Source organism: Ixodes scapularis, unplaced genomic scaffold, assembly GCF_016920785.2.
Source record: "Ixodes scapularis isolate PalLabHiFi unplaced genomic scaffold, ASM1692078v2 PGA_scaffold1__304_contigs__length_218370807, whole genome shotgun sequence".
NCBI lineage: Eukaryota > Metazoa > Arthropoda > Arachnida > Ixodida > Ixodidae > Ixodes > Ixodes scapularis.
This window is the reverse complement of record NW_024609846.1, coordinates 215,273,034-215,292,558: the sequence shown is the minus strand read 5'-3', so window position 1 is coordinate 215,292,558 and position 19,525 is coordinate 215,273,034. Positions and strand designations below refer to the sequence as shown.

Below are 19,525 nucleotides of genomic sequence, written 5' to 3'. Positions count from 1 at the left end.
GTAGATTGGTTCTGGGAGCACATGGTAAACCACCAAACCAAGGTGTACATGGCGATAAGGGATGATCCTCATTTGAGGGCAGGGGAGCTAGCAGTAAGACGGAATTTCAGGACAGGAGAAGAAAAATAGATGCAGAACGATCGGCACGAAGAGTTCTTAGCTATTTACACACAAGAAGCGTCGATACAAAATGAAAAAAGCGGATTAGAAAACTTAGACATAAATATATGGGCAATAGTAGGGAGGCGGAGGAGAAATTAAAAGTTAAGAAGAGTGATAAAGAAACTTAGATGGACATATGGGAAGCAGGCATGCAGACTAAATCGGACTTCGAAATTTACAGATCGTTTAAGAACGACAATACTAAGGAGCCCATCTTGGACAATTTTAAGGGGAGCTCCTTGTTGTTTGAGGCAAGGACGGGAGCGTTGTGAACTGATTAGATACGGTGTGTGTAACTTGTAGAGAGGAGGAGGACACGGCTGAGCCTTCGATACTTTACTGCAAAGCCGGGGTCAGACTGTTCATACATATCATACAGAAGACAGTCCGCCAAAACAAGTCACCGCAATATCCACGGACCGAATGACGGGTGCCACGTTTCCTCCCTGAACTAATTGCCATGCGGCATTTAAAGTGTTGCCCTTGCTTATTTTTATCTGTATTTGTTGTTGGGGAAAAATGGTTGTTGAGGAAAAAGGGTAGAAAGAGGGCAGATGAAAATTATATACAAAAAAGAGGGGTTAAAATGTCCATTTTTAGCTACTAACCTAGTGATAAATTTCGGCCCAGTTAGTTATCAACAAAGTTCAGAGCCTTTGGTTAGGGAGCGAAGTGGAAGCAAATCACAGTCTATCCGCCAGCCTAGTGTCACGGAGAAAAAGCAGAAGGGCGCGGAAGGCTTTCTCCGCTCCTCCTCTGGTCCCTCTGGGGTTCAAAAGTTCTGTAATGATTCGTTATGGCAGTCCATATAGTGTGTAGTGATGGAAAATAGTTATTCTAGCCTCTTGATGTGTGGAACAAACGAGAAGGGCATTTTCTGAGTCCTCTGGGTCGCCGCAGGTGGGGCAGTTGGAATCCGCTTTGCGACGCATCATCTGGAGCAGCATGATAGTGTATGGGCAACCAGCCCGAAGCCTGTAGAGAAGGCTTGTCTCGGGGATCCACGGGGGGTGGCCTTCCCATTGCGATCCCAGGATGTGGATGCCGTTCTGTGAGGATCTCACGGATGAATCGATGAGCCTCGTTGAAGCGATCCAGTAAGAAGGTTGGGACAGGATCGTCATGCGCCTTTTGCAGCCAGCTGGTCAGCCCGTTCGTTGCCAGGAATCTCGACATGAGACGGGATCAATTGCAAAGCAAGGCACCATCCCATGTCTTCAACTGCGCTGCCTCAGACGCGACTCTCGCCAGCAGTGGGGTTGCATTATGAAGTCTCTAAGCTGCTGAAGAGCACCCTTTGAGTCTGTGAGTACGACAGATTTTGTTGGTGACGAGGTGTTCTTAATAGACTCAAGAGTAGACCAGACGGCAACGAGTTCTGCCGTGGTTGGCGACGATACAAAATGTAGCCTGCCCGATATATCATAGCCCATTTCTGGAATGGTAATTCCTACCGTGGCAGTCCACTTGGTAAGGTTCATTGAGGCGTCTGAATAAACATGAATCCAACCTTTGTACACTTCTTCCATGCGTTTGAGAGCGATTGAGCGAGCGACACACGCTGGGACGTTCGCCTTGCTCTGTGGGATTGGGAGCGTCTCATGTATCTTCAGAGGAGGGCGCGTGGAATGTGGTGGTTGAGGAAGGATAAATTCTCTAGGAGCTCCAACCTCGAAGTTGAATTGTCTTGCTTGGCGCCCTAGGTGAGAGATCGGCCGGGCAAAGAGATGTTTACGGATTGTGTCTGCATGGGAAGACTTCTCATACGAGCGATGCTGCGCAGCGCCCTCTCTTCAAGTCTCAAAGACAGCGGCCACTCTTCCGCTGCAACAATTGTCGCCACGTTCTCTGCTGAAGGAAGGAGTCAAAAGCAGCTTCGTAGTGCGGACCGGTGAAAAGTATCAATGTCTCGGATTTGTGCCCTTGCAACAGCCAGTTGTGACAGTGAGCAGAGCAGCCTGGACATGATGAGCCCTTTGCACATTTGAAGTAGTGCACGTTGGGATGCACCCCAGGAGGAGCCTCCGAGCTGTTTAACGACACGTAGCAGTTGACGGAAATGTTCAAGTCTTTTGCGTACTTCAGGTCTCCATGTCACCCGATCGTCGATAATAACGCCGAGATACGTGTGGATTTTCACCCTTTTAACTGGCGTTCCAGCAAGTTTTAGCCGTAGCGCATTCTGTGGTGCTCGGCCTGTGGGTCGGTAGAAGAGTGAGGCAGTTTTTTCCGCAGATAGAGTAAGGCCTAGTTGGGCTATGGCTAGTGCAGTAGAGTCCAGTGCCACCTGGAGTCGATTACGGATCCCTATACCGTTCCTTGAGGGCCCGATGCAACACAACGCAACATCATCCGCGTGAATTGCCATGCCTATCCGAAGAGCTCGGTTCTTTGCTGGAAGACATCGAGGGAGGACGCTTATGGCAAGATTGAAAAGAAGAGGGCTCAATACACTTCCTTGGGGTATCCCCTGAGCAATATGTTTAGATGTGCTAGTAGCATCTGGCAATTTCACGCTCACGGACCGTCCAGAAAGAAAAGCCTCAATAAAAGATAAGTGTCTGCCACAAATCCCAAAATGCTTTCGTCGGTGGATGATGGTTGGATATGCGCAATGTATCAAATGCACGACTGATGTCGAGGAACACGCAGTGTACCGTTTGCCATTCGCCTAACTCGAACAATTGGCGTAGCAGCTGCCAGAGAGCGCGCACTTTCGCAAGGGTATATGGAGTGGAAACAAGAAACGGATAAATTTACCACACGCTTTAAATAAACTTTTCACTTCAGTCATTGTTCCCTCTCCGTGTCCTTACTTCGGTCTTCGTTCGCCGTCTCGAATGTCTGACATTCAGCAACAATTTAACGGGCGTGCTACCGAGGTCCAACGGCTACTGGTAAGCGACAAACTAAAATATCAGATATGTATACGACGTATCTCTTCTTTCTGACAAGTTAGGCGCGGCCCCTGAAGTCACATTGGCTTGGGTTACATTAATCTCGTGAAATTTTACACATTTGAATCTATGCGTAATACCTCGCAGGTCCGTCGCGATGTCCGGACAACACGAGGATGCTCATCGGGGTCTGGTGGCTTGGCGTCCTCTTCACGACCACCATGTTCACGAGTTACATGCAGGCCAGCATGACCATCAAGACGGAAGCGCCGCGCATCGAGAGCATAAAGGACATCGTGAAGAGGCCCGACATCTTGCCCATCATCATCGACGGCATGTCCTTCGACGTCATTCTCAGCGTATGTCCTAGTAGATGCTGCACACAGTACTCTGTGGACTGCGGTGAAGGCACTCTTAACTGGCAATCACATGGCATAGATACATCAGAAGGTGCAGGGAGTTTTTCAAGAACTGGCGAAGTTCAAACAGAAGTGGCTGCGTGCGGAATGAAGCTTTTGTTTAGATTTGTTTTTCTTCATTCGTTTATTTTGCAACTGACTGTAATCTTTAAAATGTAGCTGGGTCACTGGGTTGCAGGCATTCATTTATCGTAAGTTCATTTTTAATGGTATTTTTCTGCGATTTCCAAGATAAAACATTAATATCGCTGTGGTAACTCCTCAGTTTTCTTACATATGAGCCTGTTGTTATGATTTGATAGTAGAAACTTCGAACATGTGTATTTCAAATGCGTTGGAATTTTTACTGACAATTTTTTGTTGTTGTCACATGCAAATATGGCAGGCATTGAACGAAGTTACAAAAAAGACTCAATGTTCTCGGTGTGACAAACTTCCGACTTGCTGAGTATATTTGTGTGTACGCGCCCACAGCATAAAGATTCAAAAACCAAAAATTAAAGATATCATATAATAGGGTAAGAAAAGAACCTGTACTGTCATTCACGCCAAAGAACGTCGTCTGTCTAAATTCTCGCTGAACAATCAGACAGCCAATCACCGTATTTTACGGGGCATGCCAGCGAATTGCGAGGTCAAACACAAGTGTTTGACCAAAAACGAAGTCTGCGCTGAGACCTTAAGCAATGCAAGCGTGAAATTTTGCTTTGGTTAACGTCCACATCGCGCACCTCGTTTTTGGGTATAGACATGTACTCGGCCTCGTAATTCCCTGAGTTGCCCTGTCGATTGCGATGATAGGCTCTCGAAAAGCCTTGCAAAAAAAATTGGTAATTTTTTTTGTTGTTTTTTGTAGCAGTCTAATATAAAACGGGACATGGGCTATCACAAAACGCAACCTGTACTGTTTTCAGGCACATCGGAATATTGCCGTGAGCGCAGCTGACTAAGTAGGCAGCGCGCTCGTGGCCCAACGGTTATCGCGCGTGCCAGGGTTCGACTCCAGGCCGCGGGTACGCATCTTCGTTGACTCTAATGTAATGTTCTGGTAAATTCGAGAATCGTGTTGGCTGATTCGAGGTTAGAATGTTCTACTCGCCGAATCTTCTACGCCAATTGTTCTAGAATCCCACGCGTATACAAAAGGGGCTCCGCGTGGCCAGCCGGAGTCAATCTCGCCCCAGCGCTCGATCCTGCGGTTTCGGCGACATCGACGCCCGCGACGCTCTGCTGTTTTCTTCTTTTCTCTTTTTGTTTTGTTTGCTTTGGGCACAAGTTAGCTCCATTAAACGTTTAGTTTTTTTCAGTTATCATCGCGTCATCAATTGTCATTCGTGACATTTTGGTGGAGGTGCGGGGTAACGCATGTCCTTGCAGTGTACCCCTATGAGGGCCCGCAGCGCAAGTCCGATTTCAAGCCTGTCGAGAAGACCGCTCTACGAGGAACGTGAAACTCGGGCCAGCCGCCGCATCCAGGGACAGGCTGCTGAATTAGGTTTGCTGCCGGACAAGCCCAAGCCAAAGAAGATGACGATGGCCAACCAGCCGCAGACCCCGGCCGCTTCTGCCGTCGTTTCCCTGCCCGTCGTACCGCGGACGGCTGCTCCGTTCCACGGCGAGCAATACGACGACGTCGAAGACTGGATTGACCAGTATAAACGCGTTGCCCGCCACAATAGCTGGACCGACGAGCAGCGCCTGCACAACAACGTCTATTTTTCGCTTGAGAGGACCGCCAAGCACTGGTACAAGAACCATGAGTCCTCTTTGACGTCGTGGGACATTTTCAAGACCAATCTGAAGGCTACATTCATCAACCACCACCGCCGCTCTCTCGGCCGAGGACCTACTGCGAACCAGAACCTAGGGCCCTAACGAGAGCGTCACCGGCTTCGAGGAAGACATTCTGCGCCTGACCGCCCGCGCCGACCCCCGGGCTACAAAAGAGAAGCAGCTACGAATCCTCATGCGCGGGGTGAGAGACGACATCTTCCGAGGCCTCGTCCGCAATCCGCCGACAACCGTCGACGCCTTCGTAACCGAGGCAACACACATCGAGAGCGCCCTCCAGGCGCACACTTCCCACTACCAGCGGCATCCAAGCGTCACAGCAACCGCTCTGCTCAGCGGTGAAAACGCTCCTCGTACGGACATCCGAGAAATTATCCGGACGGTCGTCCGGGAGGAAATCCGCCAGTTGCTGCCGGCCGCTAGCCGTCCAGCGACACTCTCCATCACCGAGGCTGTGCGCGAGGAAGTACAACGGGCGGTCCACCCTGAAGTTCCCATCAACACGGCGACACCAGACGAACCGACGTCAAGCTACGCCGCAATGGTCCGACGAACCCCACCAGTTCCGCGTCCGTACATGGCGTCACCCCCCCCCCCCCCCCCCCCGACGTGTGCCTTCAGAGCCGCAGCATTCCCGATGCCAGGAAGATCGGGCGCACGTTGGTCCAGAACAAGTTGCGCCAAGAAAGACCGACGTCTGGAGGACGGCCGACCGACGCCCGCTGTTTTACCACTGCAGTGAAGCGGACCACATACGACGATCCCCCTAACGCCAGCTGGGCCTACAGGGTTTTGCACCCAACGACCCTCGACCACGTCTCGGAGAGCGACTTCGGAACATCGAGGACTACCTCCGCCGCTCTTCATCTTCTGGGTCAACTCCCCGCCGAGGATTCCGTTCACCCGACGCTCGCCATCACCCTTCCGCCGGTCTCCCCGAGACAGCCTGTCACCTATCGCTTCCCGTCGGGAAAACTAGGCGCGGCAATGCCGGGAGGTGGTGTTGCCGAAGACGAACAATGCCAAGATCCTCCAAGGTCGTCGGAGCGCTCCCACTCTAACGCCGCAACGCCCCGAAACGAAGTTTCTGCAAGAGTGTCGAATAACCTCAACATTATCATCGACGGCCACGAAGCGACGGCACGCGTCAACACCGGGGCAAACTACTCCGTTTTGATGGGAGGCTCTCTCGCCGCCTTCGAAAAGTTACGACGCCGTGGGACGGACCGCAGATACGAACCGCCGGCGAACATCTCATCACACCTGTTGGCAGGTGCACCACTCGCGTTGAGATCCACGGTGAAACCTGCCCTGTGAAGTTTGTCGTTCTGCAAGACTGTTCGAGAGACGTCATTCTCGGAATAGACTTCTTGTGTGAATATGGCGCCATCATCGACCTTGCGGAGAACAAGTTGACGCTTCGGAAACCTGTCCCATCGGCGGAACCTTCCAAAGCGACGTTAGCTACAGTGCGAGTCCTTACCAGCCACGTAAACCTGCCGCCGCTGTCGAGTGTCTTTCTGCCCGTCGGGACGGAAGAAGTCACCTGCGGTGTAGCACTGTTGGTAGGAAGGGTCCAACTTCTCCTTGGACGAGGGACTGGCATCGCAAGAGGCGCAACCGAGCTCCAGGACGGGCGTACCGCAGCCCTTGTCACCAACTTCCGGCAAGAATCGCAGCACCTTACAAAGGGTACAACTGCGGGATTCGTCCAGGAAATTCAGGACTCAGCTCCGATCGCCGCGATCTCAGAAGACGCCTCTCCAACGCAGCACAAGAGAACCACGCCATCAGAGCTCAGCATCGACCCGTCCCTCCCAGCCCCACAACGACGACAACTCAGTGACCTTCTCGCCGAGTTCAGTGAGTGCTTCATCGGCCACCGTACCGAGTCTCCGTGAAAGAAAGGGAAGTTATCCAGAAGCAAGTTCAGGAAATGCTTGATGACGACATCGTCCAGCCCTCAAACAATCCGGGGGCTTCCCCAGTAGTCCTGGTGAAGAAAAAAGACGGAACCCTGAGGTTCTGCGAGGACTACCGCCGGCTAAATGCAGTAACAAAAAAGGACATCTACCGCTGCCCCGCATCGACGACACCCTGGACCGGCTGCGCCACGCCCGATACTTTTCGTCGATGGACTTGAAGAGCGGGTACATGCAGATTGAGGTCGACGAACGAGATCGTGAGAAGACGGCCTTCGTCACACCCGACGGACTGTATGAATTTAAAGTAATGCCGTTCGGGCTGTGCACAGCGCCGACAACCTTCCAGCGTGTTATGGACACCGTCCTTTCCGGCGGTAAATGGCAGAGCTGTCTTGTCTACCTCGATGACGTTGTTGTGTTCACAAGTGAGTTCGACGAGCACCTCAGACGACTGCGAGCCGTGCTACGGACCTTCAAGGCTGCTGGGCTGACACTCAAGCCTTCGAAGTGTCGGTTCGCCTATGGTGAGCTGAAATTCTTGGGCAACGTCATGAGTGCTCGGGGTGTAAGCCCTGACCCTGCAAAAACGTCCGCTGTCGCCAAATTCCCGAAGCCATCGGATAAGAAGGCCGTCCAGAGATTCCTTGGGCTGTGCGCCTACTACAGACGTTTCGTTCGTGACTTCGCACAGATCTCTGCACCGCTGACGCATCTGACAAAGGACGACGTGCAGTTCTAGTGAGAGAGGATCACGAACAAGCGTTTGACGAACTCAAGCGAAGGCTCCAGTCACCCCCTATCCTCGGTTATTTTGATCAGTCGGCGGAGACAGAAATACACACGGACGCCAGCAATACCGGTCTCGGTGCGGTACACGTTCAGCGACAAGAAGGGGCAGAGAGAGTAATCGCTTACGCAAGCCGGGCGCTGTCCAAGGCGGAACAAAAGTATTCAACGACCGACAAAGAATGCCTTGCTGTCGTCTGGGCGATAACCAAGATCCGTCTGTACTTGTACGGGATCCCGTTCCGCGTGGTTACCGACCACCACGCCCTCTGCTGGCTCGCAAACCTCAACGACCCGTCAGGACGCCTCGCTCGCTGTAGTCTTCGACCGCAAGAATTCGACGTAACCATTGTGCCAAGTCTGGCCGCAAGCATAATGACGCCGACTGCTTGTCTAGGGCCCCAGTCGAATCTCCCCCCGACAGCACCGACGACAACGATGACGCCCGCTTCCTCGGAGCAGTTACAGATACCAACATGGGAGCACCTCAACAAGACGACCCGGAACTTCGCGCCGTGATCAAGGATGTTTCGTTCCGCGAGTCTTGGCCCGGGACTTGTCAAGCTTCGTTCTGCGCCGAGGCGTGCTCTTCAAGAAGAACTTCGGAACCAGCAACCCTGCCTGGCTGCTGGTTGTGCCTGCCAGCCTGCGAGAGGAAACCTTTCAAGCATGCCATGACGACCCGACGGCTGAACACCTTGGCTACAGCAGGACGCTCTCCCGGATTCATCACAAGTACTACTGGCCGAGACTCCCGAGAACCGTCCATCTTTACACACGGTCGTGCCATGAGTGCCAACTACGTAAGAAGCCTCCGACAAAGCCAGCAGGACTCCTGCATCCAATATCTGCCCCGACTACGCCCTTCCAGCAGGTCAGAATAGATTTGCTTGGGCCGTTTTCAACATCGATGCAAGGAAACCGGTGGATTATTGCCGCGACCGATTATCTTACACGATATGCCGAGACGAAAGCCCTTCCATCGGGAACAGCGGTGGAAGTCGCCAAGTTTTTCGTCGAGTCCATTCTCCTTCGACGCGGCGCACCTGAAGTGCTGATCACAGATTGAGGGTCATCTTTTCTAGCACAGCTGACTCAAGAGGTACTTCGGCACAGTCACACCAGCCATCGACGAACCACCGCTTATCACCCGCAAACCAACGGGCTAACAGAGCGGCTGAACTAGACCATCGCCGACATGGTCTCCATGTACTTCGACGTAGAGCAGAAGACGTGGGACGAGGTGTTGCCGTACGTTAATTTGCGTACAACGCAGCGGTACACGAAACCGCAGGAATGACGCCGTTCCAACTGATACATGGCCGGACGGTTACCGCGATGCTGGACGCCATGCTGCCTCACGTGCCTACCGACGATGGCAACGACGACACTCAACTGATCTCTCAACGCGCGGAGGAAGCTCGCCAACTGGCAAGAATCAAGATTCAAGAGCAACAGCAAGTCGACGCACGCCGGTATAACCTTCGTCGCAGTGACGTCCACTTCCAACCCGGAGACCGGGTATGGGTGTGGACACCGATACGGCGCCGCGGTCTCAGCGAGAAGATTCTCAAAAGCTATTTCGGGCCCTAGAAAATCATCCGACGCCTCAGCGATCTGAACTACGAAGTTCTACCCGACGGAACGCGCCCATCTGCAAGACGACTACCACGACCCGAGGTGGTGCAAGTCGTCAGGCTCAAGCCGTATTACGCACGATAAAACTTTGGAGTCTCGTCAAAGAGTGAACTGTAAACTGTGAACTGTGGCTCGCGACTCTGCAATCCTTTTGTTGTGTACTTGTGTTTTCGCTTTGTGCTGCATCGGGACGATGCACTTTCTTGAAGGGGGGAATAATGCCGCGAGCGTAGCTGACTAAGTAGGCAGCGCGCTCATGGCCTAACGGTTATTGCGCGTGCCTTTCACGCAGAAGGCCAGGGTTCGACTCCAGGCCGCGGGTACGCATTTTTGTTGACTCTAATGTAATGTTCTGGTAAATTCGAGAACCGTGTTGGCTGATTCGAGGTTAGAATGCTCTACACGCCGAACCTTCTACGCCGATTGCTCTAGAAGCCCACGCGTGTACAAAAGGGGCTCCGCGTGGCCTGCCGGAGTCAGTCTCGCCCCAGCGCTCGATCCTGCGGTTCCGCCGACATCGACACCGTGACGCTCTGCTGTTTTCTTCGTTTCCCTTTTTGTTTTGTTTTTGGGCACAAGTTCGCCCCATTAAACGTTTAGTTTCTTCAGTTATCATCGCCTCATCAATTGTCATTCGTGACAATATGTGCTCTCCAATGTTGAAACGGAACAAGTTCCGCCATGGTTTGCCACAGAACATGTAACACTTTCTGTTATGATGGTACACTTCCCGTAGCTGTAGTAAATAGCACCTGCACCATCATGACGGTATACAGAACTCGCGGTGTCAACCTTTGAAGGTGCAACATTTCCCATATTAAGAATTGGCGACGAGCGCGACCGAAAGCGTCGCTGTGGTCGGCCTTCCACGATTGGCCGAACGCTGACTTATGACGTCGGAAAGGGTATATCATCGACGGAAATAAGAGGAATGAAAGACTTTTAATTTTGACGGTGTTGGCAGTGTTCCTTTGAGAGCGCAATGATTTCAAGCTTCCACCATGCTATTTACAAACACCATCGAACTTGTTGTTTGCAAGGTAACGACGTCACAAGGGGGAACCGTAGGAGGGCGCCACCTTAACTTCTCGCCGCTAATATACGGATCATATTTTGTATTAGAGCATACAGAACATGTCACGCCCTCTGTTATAATGGTACAGTTCCCGTAGCTGTAGCAAATAGCACTTGCACCATTATGATTGTATACGGAACTCACGGTGTCAACACTCGAGACAGCAACGTGTCTCATATCAGGTAGCTTTGAAACCTGCTTTATAGCAGAGCATACAGAACATGTTGTGGGATAAAGTTTTTATATGTGTCCTGTACTTTGACGGAATGTTTCATAACAGTGCAGCGATATCGATGGCACCTTGCAGATAGAACACTAAACTGCCCAGTCTCCTCGAGCGAATCAGACAGTCGCAGCGCCTGGCGCTCTAAAGACGAAGCCGTGAAAGTAGGTTAACAAACACGCGATGAGAGATAGAGAGATAGAGAAAGAAAATAAATTAAGGTTAGGGAGAGAATGGCAACCTTAGATGAGCACGGGATGAATGAAAATTGTCAATACTATCACACGAAAAACACTGCTTTAGGCCCATGGTCCTATCGTTTTTTTTTTTTTTTTTTTTTGATACATGGTAAAAACAACTGAAAATTTGGTTCCTTCAAGGCAACACGTTCGGTCGTCAGCTAGAGCATTATCATGGAGTAAGTTGTGTAAATGGCAGCTATCCCACTTGTCGTGCCAGTAAGATATATCAGACTCATTATACCCACCGAGACCCGTATTATTTCTCCCCTACGTCGACTATAATGCTGACTGAAATCACATATTACAAAAGTCAGCACTCTAAAAAAACTGTGTCGTCTTACACCCTTGTCCCATTAAATGCACCCCAAAGCTTTAGTTCGACGTACAGCGCACTAACGTCGAACAGACGGCCCAGACTTCTAGGAGGGGCTTTAAAACGGTGGAGATATACCTCATTAAACAACTAAAGTATGTACCAAAGTCTACAGAAGAAAAAAAAAATAATACACTGAGGTTTTGCAGTAAAGCCAATAAAACCCCGATTACGTTTTTCTAAGTCAGTAGCACGTACATTAGCTATTTTAATAAGTTGTGCCACTCGGCTATCAAGCCGCTGATGAAAGCTGGTACCGTCGGTTCGACGTCAGCGCGCTGACCGTCGAACTGCATCTGTATCCTTCGACTTCAGCGCGCTGACCGACGAACTGAAGTTTTGGTGTATCTTAAATGGGACAAGGGGAGTAAGAATATACCCTTTTTCTGAGAGTCAGGGTCGTGAATCGTTGTAATATCTTCAGAGGTACAACCATGCGCAATGTCTCGCAACAACAACGAAAGGCACAAACAGCTTCAAAGGCAGTTAGTTATTCGTTCGTTTAAAATGGGTAGCTCTTGGACAGCTAACTACAGTGCCATATGGGCGACGAGATTTCTTGCTGTATGAAATTTCGCTGCCCGGCGAAGCAGTCGCATAAGCCCTTCAGGCACACCACAAAGAAATCTTGCAACGGCTTGTGCGCAGACCTCAACCTTCCCCGAAGACAACCAGGTGTGGAGGCGAATCCAGAAGCACCAGAGCCAGTGGTCCTTCAAGCGCGTCTTCTCGCGAGACACCTACGAAGACGTTTTGGACGGCAAGAAGGTCGTCTTCATGGAGCAGTCCCTGTACCACTACAGCGTCCAGCTGCTGTACCCCGATGAACCGCCCAAGGGACTGTTCTACTTAGGCAAGGACAAAGCCGTCACGCTCCCTTGTTCCATGTACGTCAGCTATGACGCGCCCCAACGTGTCAAGAAATCCTTGCACCGAATGTACGTAACCGTTCTTTTTCAATCTTCAACCAATCTTTTTTCATCTTCAGTAAACATCAAAACCATTGCATATTGCATACGAATCCTTAGTTACAGGGGCTAGCTCTTTATCCATTCCTGGATGCAAAAATAAGGCGTGGGGTTTTACTTTTCGCGCATGTTAGTGCGGAAGAAATAATAAAATTCAAATAACATAAGTCAGGGTTCACAACGTTTCTAGTTCCAACTACAATACTTAGCATATTTTACTTGGTGGTTTTCCCCAGCACGTTGCGGGATTTATGGTAGTCAATGAATTAACTACGCGACCTTATAAACTCTTTTTACTCCATCTGCCATACGCAGGTATACGCGGGTGGCAAGCTCATACAGCGGACTTCTCCTAGTCGATGTCAGGTTAGGAGTTCAGGGGAAGCTTGTCCCAGAGCGAACGCTGGGGAGAAGGTGGCCTCCCCTCCAGCGCTCGCTTTGCTAAAGTGAACAGAATTAGGAGGAGCTTCCCTGAACTCTCAACTTGTCACCGACTATAGCACCATCGGGGCGTAAGGTCTTTGCACAGTTGCGACTCCACGGCACCAAACGTCACTCCAGTTGTCTGGACACCACTGGCTATTGGCCGCACCAACAAGATCAGGCCAATACAATAACACACGTGAGAAAGGAACCTAATCAACATCATCGCTGCCCGTTATCGGACCATTGGTGGCACGTAATAGCGGAGAGTAAACAGGTCCCTCTATTTAAGGCCACCGAGGTGCTGGGTAGCGGGACCTGATTATTGGCCAATCAGATTGTTCTCCAGCCTAAAGATCAGTCTGCTCGGAAAGTACTTTCGTGCACCGGCCGGAGTCCTTCACACCCACTCTCCCCAAACTATGCGTGCTAGGTAATACCAATATAATCAGAATAAACGCTAACGAAAAGTGCATTTCTTGTCCTCTTTGGCTACCAATTGTTTCTGTCCAAACGCGTTAGGCGCAAATGTATCGCTTTCTGTTGGAGAACATTAAAATCCTCAAACCTGAAAGGCCGATTTACAGCAGGGAAGAAAACAGGCTCCCAGTTTCCCGTCCTCCATTCCGTCTCGCATTCTTCTCCTCTCCCAACATCAGCGGGTCCTTGAGCTCCTCTCCGCTGAAGGACGGACGGTCCAACTATTTCTCGAATAAGGAGGAATTGAGGGAGAGTTCCACGGGGGGGGGGGGGGGGGGGGGGCGTTTCCGGCTGCTCGTCGGTCTTTAAATGTCACGCTGCTCATACATGATGCAAAAGACATGACGACAGAATTATCTGTGGATACGCCTCAGGCATGTTCGAATCATGTTTCCTTTATACACCAACACAGGGCTCTGACGTCACGCCTCCGCAGTGACGCTGCTGTCGCCACGGCGCATGCGCAGAACCTTCACCTCAGGCTAATCTGGTTTCTGCGCTCACGCAGTGCCCACACTTGGTGTGGCCAAACGCGGGCTTGTTTGGAAACAGTGTGTCGGTCTATACATACATGTGCATGCTTGGAACATGTTGGAGGGAACCGTTCTTGTATGATCAATGTGACAGGTTTATTCTACAACCAAGAAACATGCCCCAGACAGTGTCTGCAGACTGTCTTTTGTATGACGCATGAGTTGTGTGGCCGCGGCGTTAAACATGGAACACAGTTGGCAACCGTAAGAAGAGCCAGACTTCTTGCATGGCCACCCATAGTATACACTGATCGTTGCGCAGGTCGCGCTGGATCTGCGAGTCCGGCTTGATGGGCATGCACCTGAACAACGTGCTGCTCAAGACCTGGAAGATGCAAGGCCTTCAGCAGATCCGAGCCAACGCCCTGAGCGTGGACGACGTGTTTGGGGTGTTTGCGCTCTGGCCCATCGGCATGGCTCTGGCTGCGACGGCCCTTCTGGTCGAGTACGCGCATGTTGCCGTCCGCAAGCATGGAAAGCCCAAGAGAACGACCCGCATTGCGATCTTGTACTTGCGCTGACGAAGAGCCCCGACATTGTTAAGGGAGCATATTTAGAGAGGGAGAGAACCTGGTGAAAAATCGTATTTGTATAAGAAATTTCTTGGTCCAATAAACGCATATGATCAACTAAGATCGTAAAGAACATATCGGGTGATACAAGGAGACGGCAGGTTCTTTAAATCGACCGGAAAATTCGGTTTCTTAACCTATCGCGCTACGACTTTGTGCAGCGTTGCCCACAGATGGTGCTTTTTTTTTTTTAAATTTGCAAAGAGCGAACTTACCTGGGGAAAAAGTAAAGAAAGAAAAAGGCTTAGCTCCTATGGAAACGCAACGACGCCACCGGTCTGCAAACAACACGGCGCCGTTTCGCACGGGAGACAAGAGATGGCGCAAGCGGTCGCGACGCCAACTGCCGCCAACGAACGAGCAGACGACGCCGAGAGCCGGCGTATTTAGCAGACAAGGAGCTGCAGTTCCTTGCTGTTACCGCGCCTATTTTTGTTTCTGCGACTGTCGCCGCCCGCAGAACGCGCCGTTTTTGAGTCGAAAAGATTGTCCGCTAAAGACGCTGGCTCTCGCCGCCGTATGCTCGTTCGTTGGCGGCGTTCACTGCGCCATCTCTTGTGTCCCTTTTTCTGTTTCTCCACGATTGGTATCCTAAGAAGGTCAGAATGCGTCCTTGGTCAAAGTCCGGCCGACCTGCGATGACCTCTTGCTTGGCCCTATTCGTCACACACTTCAATATACAGTGTACACAATGTACACAAAATGTATAATGCTCTTTTCATTGCGAAGATGAACTACGCCTCCTCGGACGCTCACTTTCCGCCAAAATGTAGCGCTTGCGGTTCGAACCGTGCAGATGCCAAAGTCTCAGAACTACGTCTTCTTATCTAAAAGTTACGAGTGATTACATGGAAATTTCAAAGCGAAAATGGGGCCCGTTAGTGGTACCTGAAGCCATCTATTCCCATCTATTCGACGACCCCATCGGCCGACGGGCCGAGTTCTCGACCGCCGACTTGTCGGCATGCATTCCGAAGAAACAAAATTGCGGTGGCTTAGCTCGGCTAGGGTCCCTATCATTTCGTCGAAACTCGTTTCGTGGAATTACGTTTCGTGGACAACTTTTCGTGGACACACGTTTCATGGACACACGTTTCGTGGACAGTGTGACGTTTCGTCGTCAATCGTTTCGTCGACAGCACCACCGAACAACGTTTCGTCGACAATTTTTTTTTTTTTTTTTTTTTTTTGCGGTTCCGAAAGGAATGCCGGAAACTTAAGGTACATGCGTCTGTAACAGATGAAAAAGACGATGCCTAGCGCAGTTGCTCTCCAAGGTGAGCAACTGCGCTATCCACTCGCTCTCATCCGTGTCAGATGGAAAAGCAAGAGCGCGCAGGACTTCGCGAGCGGCCTATTCGGATATTTGCAAGTTCCGATGCCCGTTTATAGAACCGAAAGTTACTGGAAGAAGAAAAGCGGTGGAGAAAAATATGCGTAGGCACAAAGCAAAACTTCGATCCAATGGTGGGTTGCGGAAAAGGGCGTAAACACTGTTTTTTTTTCTTCTTCATATTGGTTATTTTTAAACAAATATACACCTTGCAGCCTTTTATTTGCAACATTACAACCTTAATATTTCAATTGAAATTAAGCATGCTCATCACCCTTAATTATTCAAAAGGAAAAGTGATGCATTGTTTTACTGGCTACTGGGACTTATACGCGAAAAAACAGTTTAGTCACACTCGTTTCATCGTCATTTATCCTTAATGCCGATTAAAAAGGACATTACACAATAAGGGGGCTGTAAACAATGTCAAATAAAAATAAATAACAAAAGCACGAAAACCAATAACACTCGCACTACCGGGAGCACGCTGCCCGCAAGTAAACCTAAAAAAAAAAAATCTACATTTCAATGCAAAAAATAAACAAATAAACAAGCACGACGATTGGTAACAAATAAATAAAACAGGTCCATATTATATGAGCGAATGACATTTTAGCGAACAGCGACATATGAGCGAATGGACGTTTTAGCTAATAACGGGGGCGCGCGTTAACCCAACCGCCGCGTTGCGCTTTTCGCCGCTTCGCGGCGACAGTCTGCGGCGGCTTATTACAAAAATGTGAACCCAATTGGCCCACCCGAAAACGCCGCTTCGCGGCGTCCGACTATTCGCTAAAGTGTCATTCGGTGAAACGTGGGCGTTCGCTAAAACGTCATTCGATCAAGTGAGTGCCTCCCAAATAAAACAGTACACCAAGTTTAGTCATATTACACAAAGTAAACCATAGTTGATATCGAGTGTGCATCTTAATGCATTATATAGCTTCTCTCGAGCAGCCGCCACGTGCAAGGCCTTGGAGGCGGTAGTACCACTAGACGAAATCTGTCGGCAGCAGCCGACTGGTCCTCACAAGCGACATTAAATTGTTCTTTTATCGATGCCAGCAGACAGATACCTGGGGCAAGTTCGTAGCTCTTTTTTATAAAAGAGCGGCTTCCAAATATAATGTTCTTTGATCACATATTGGTTTATCTGCACGCAAAATTTCAGTACAGGCATAACATATGCAGAATTATTGTGTTATTCATTATCCAGAAGCTAAATATGCTAAAGACTAAAAATTGTATGCGGTCTGGTAAGTACAGTACGTTGAATACCCAGTGTTTGAAGGAGAAAACAACCGTGTTTTATCACCGTAAAACTAAACCACGCGTAAGAAAATTTTCAGTCTCCTTCAAAGTTTATTGCTAGCGGCTAAGACCAGATGCCATTTAGCTTGAAAACCAATTTTATGCCATTTTAAACGGTAGGAAGGCTGTGTGCACCGCAAACAGGCCTCGTTTATTTTTTCAAATTGTCTTTAAGAGCTTCAGTGTTTTGACGTGTGGACTATCGATTGAAGATTCTGCCAAAAGACGCGACGCGCGGAAAGGTACACTTGCTCTGGAAACGATCCTGCCACTTTTTCAAAACAGTCGGAGTGCCGGCGGCTAGCCCGCGAAGGGTTGCATTCGATGACGTACAGACACCTCGTTCACGTATGCTGCCGAAAGCGTAGCCCACAAGAGCAGCGCATATTGTTGAATGTTTTAAAAATCTAATTTGAGAAAGGACACTGGGGGGGGGGGGGGGGGGGGGGGGGTCGATAACAAAACTTCCGGGCTTTGACAACGCTTCCCCAAAGGTTCGGGCAAAGACACGAGCGAAACCATTCAAATCGTAAGTTCCGAAATCAGTGCAATCGGCAAGCCCCCCCCCCCCTCTCAAATAAAAAAAAATAAAAAAAACAAGCAAAAAAAAATTGCGATAGCTTAAGTTGGTGAGGCAAGATGGCTGCGCACTTCCGAAATCAGTGCAATCGGCAAGCCCCCCCCCCCCCCCTCTCAAATATAAAAAAATAAAAAAAGAAGCAAAAAAAATTGCGATAGCTTAAGTTGGTGAGGCAAGATGGCTGCGCACTTCCGAAATCAGTGCAATCGGCAAACCCCCCCCCCCCCTCTCAAATGAAAAAAAAATAAAAAAATAAGCAAAAAAATTGCGATAGCTTAAGTTGGTGAGGCAAGATGGCTGCGCACTTCCGAAATCAGTGCAATCGGCAAGCCCCCCCCCCCCCCCCCCTCTCAAATAAAAAAAAAATAAAAAATAAGCAAAAAAAAATTGCGATAGCTTAAGTTGGTGAGGCAAGATGGCTGCGCACTGGTTCGCCATACTTGGCCCAGTCGGCCATCCTTCATCTATCCATTCATCCAACACAAGGCCGCGCGCCGCGCAGGCGCAGAGGTCGCGAGGAGGCGCAGCTGGCGGAGCCGGGAGCTGGCAGAGCGAGCTGCCGACGAAACGTCGCCACATCTGTCGATGAAACGAGCGGGTGCTCGTTTCCACAAAACGATCTGTCGATGAAACATCGCAGTGTCGACGAAACGATTTGTCCATGAAACGTCGTTCGATGAACTGATTGCCACCGGCTCGGCTATGCCAGGATACACGTAGCGTGAACATTTCAAGTCCTTTAAACAAGACGCCGATTTGTCCCGAAACTTCGGCATGTGGTTCGATCCGCTAGCACTGCATTGGGGGAGAGAATAAGCCTTCGGTGATGCGTAGTTATTTTTGCGATAAAAAAAGACCCTGCACATATTTTTGGAGGGACACCCTGTGCAATGTTCGCCGCATGAAGATGAGGCCGTTGACCTCGAGTGCAACGTTCTGCTGTGTGCATACGCGTTTTGGCTTACCTAGTTACAAACGATCTGGTCGTCTACGACAGAACTCGTTAAGTACGTAAAGGAACGTATGTGGGCCGCATTAACCGATGCTTACTCAGCTTTGTTTTCTCTTGAAGTTTTTTCGGCGGCATCTATACTGGAGCTGTGTTGATCGCCGAGGGGCCGAGTTCTCGACCGCCGGCTTGTCGGCATTCCGAAGAAAAAAAATTGCGCTGGTTTAGCTCGGCTATGCCAGGATACACGTAGCGCGAGCTTATGCGCACAAAATGAGAGGCGCTATCAAGCAGCTCCGGTGCAGCGTCATACTTGGCTACTGCGCAACAGAGGCACACAGCTGGGCACGCGGCGGCGCCAGTGAGTCTCCCGCGGCTATGACGTCACTACTCTGGAATACGAAGACCGGCGAGGCGCTCGCGGTGGCGGAGGAGCCCGCGGGGGCTCCGGCACGCCAGTTGTGCGCCGTGTGACGTCACTGCTCCTCGCGCTTGCGCAGACTGGCGAGGCGCGCACGGCGACGGCGGAGCTCGCGGCGAGGGGGCCTCCGCCCAACACCTCCTAGAAGACAAGGCCATAGCGCTCCGAGTGGGCACGTCACAATGGCGGAGGAAGGAAGGCAAGGACGTTTAAACAGACGGGACCCGGCATGACGTCAGCCTGAGTGAAGCCGGAAGAGGCGTTTAATCCCAGACTGCCTTGCGCACCCGTTCCGAGGCCGTGGGGTAGCGCACCGGCGGTTCGTCTGCTTTCTAATTTGCTCCGGCGTGTGCTTCACGAGGCTAGCTTTCGATGCGGTCGGCGTCCGCCGTGGGCGTCCACGATGCAAATGCTTTGCAGCGTG

The 19,525-nt window shown here is 50.5% G+C and overlaps 1 protein-coding gene across 1 annotated transcript; it reads left to right on the top strand.

The window, feature by feature from the left end:
* Positions 1-3,217: 3,217 nt before the first annotated feature.
* On the top strand, positions 3,218-14,559 carry LOC121045686. The gene is made up of 3 exons (XM_040498795.2): positions 3,218-3,418; positions 12,180-12,469; positions 14,198-14,559. The coding sequence occupies exons 1-3, from the start codon at positions 3,236-3,238 to the stop codon at positions 14,454-14,456; spliced, it is 732 nt and encodes a 243-aa protein (XP_040354729.2). The 5' UTR covers positions 3,218-3,235; the 3' UTR covers positions 14,457-14,559.
* The last annotated feature ends 4,966 nt before the right edge of the window (positions 14,560-19,525 follow it).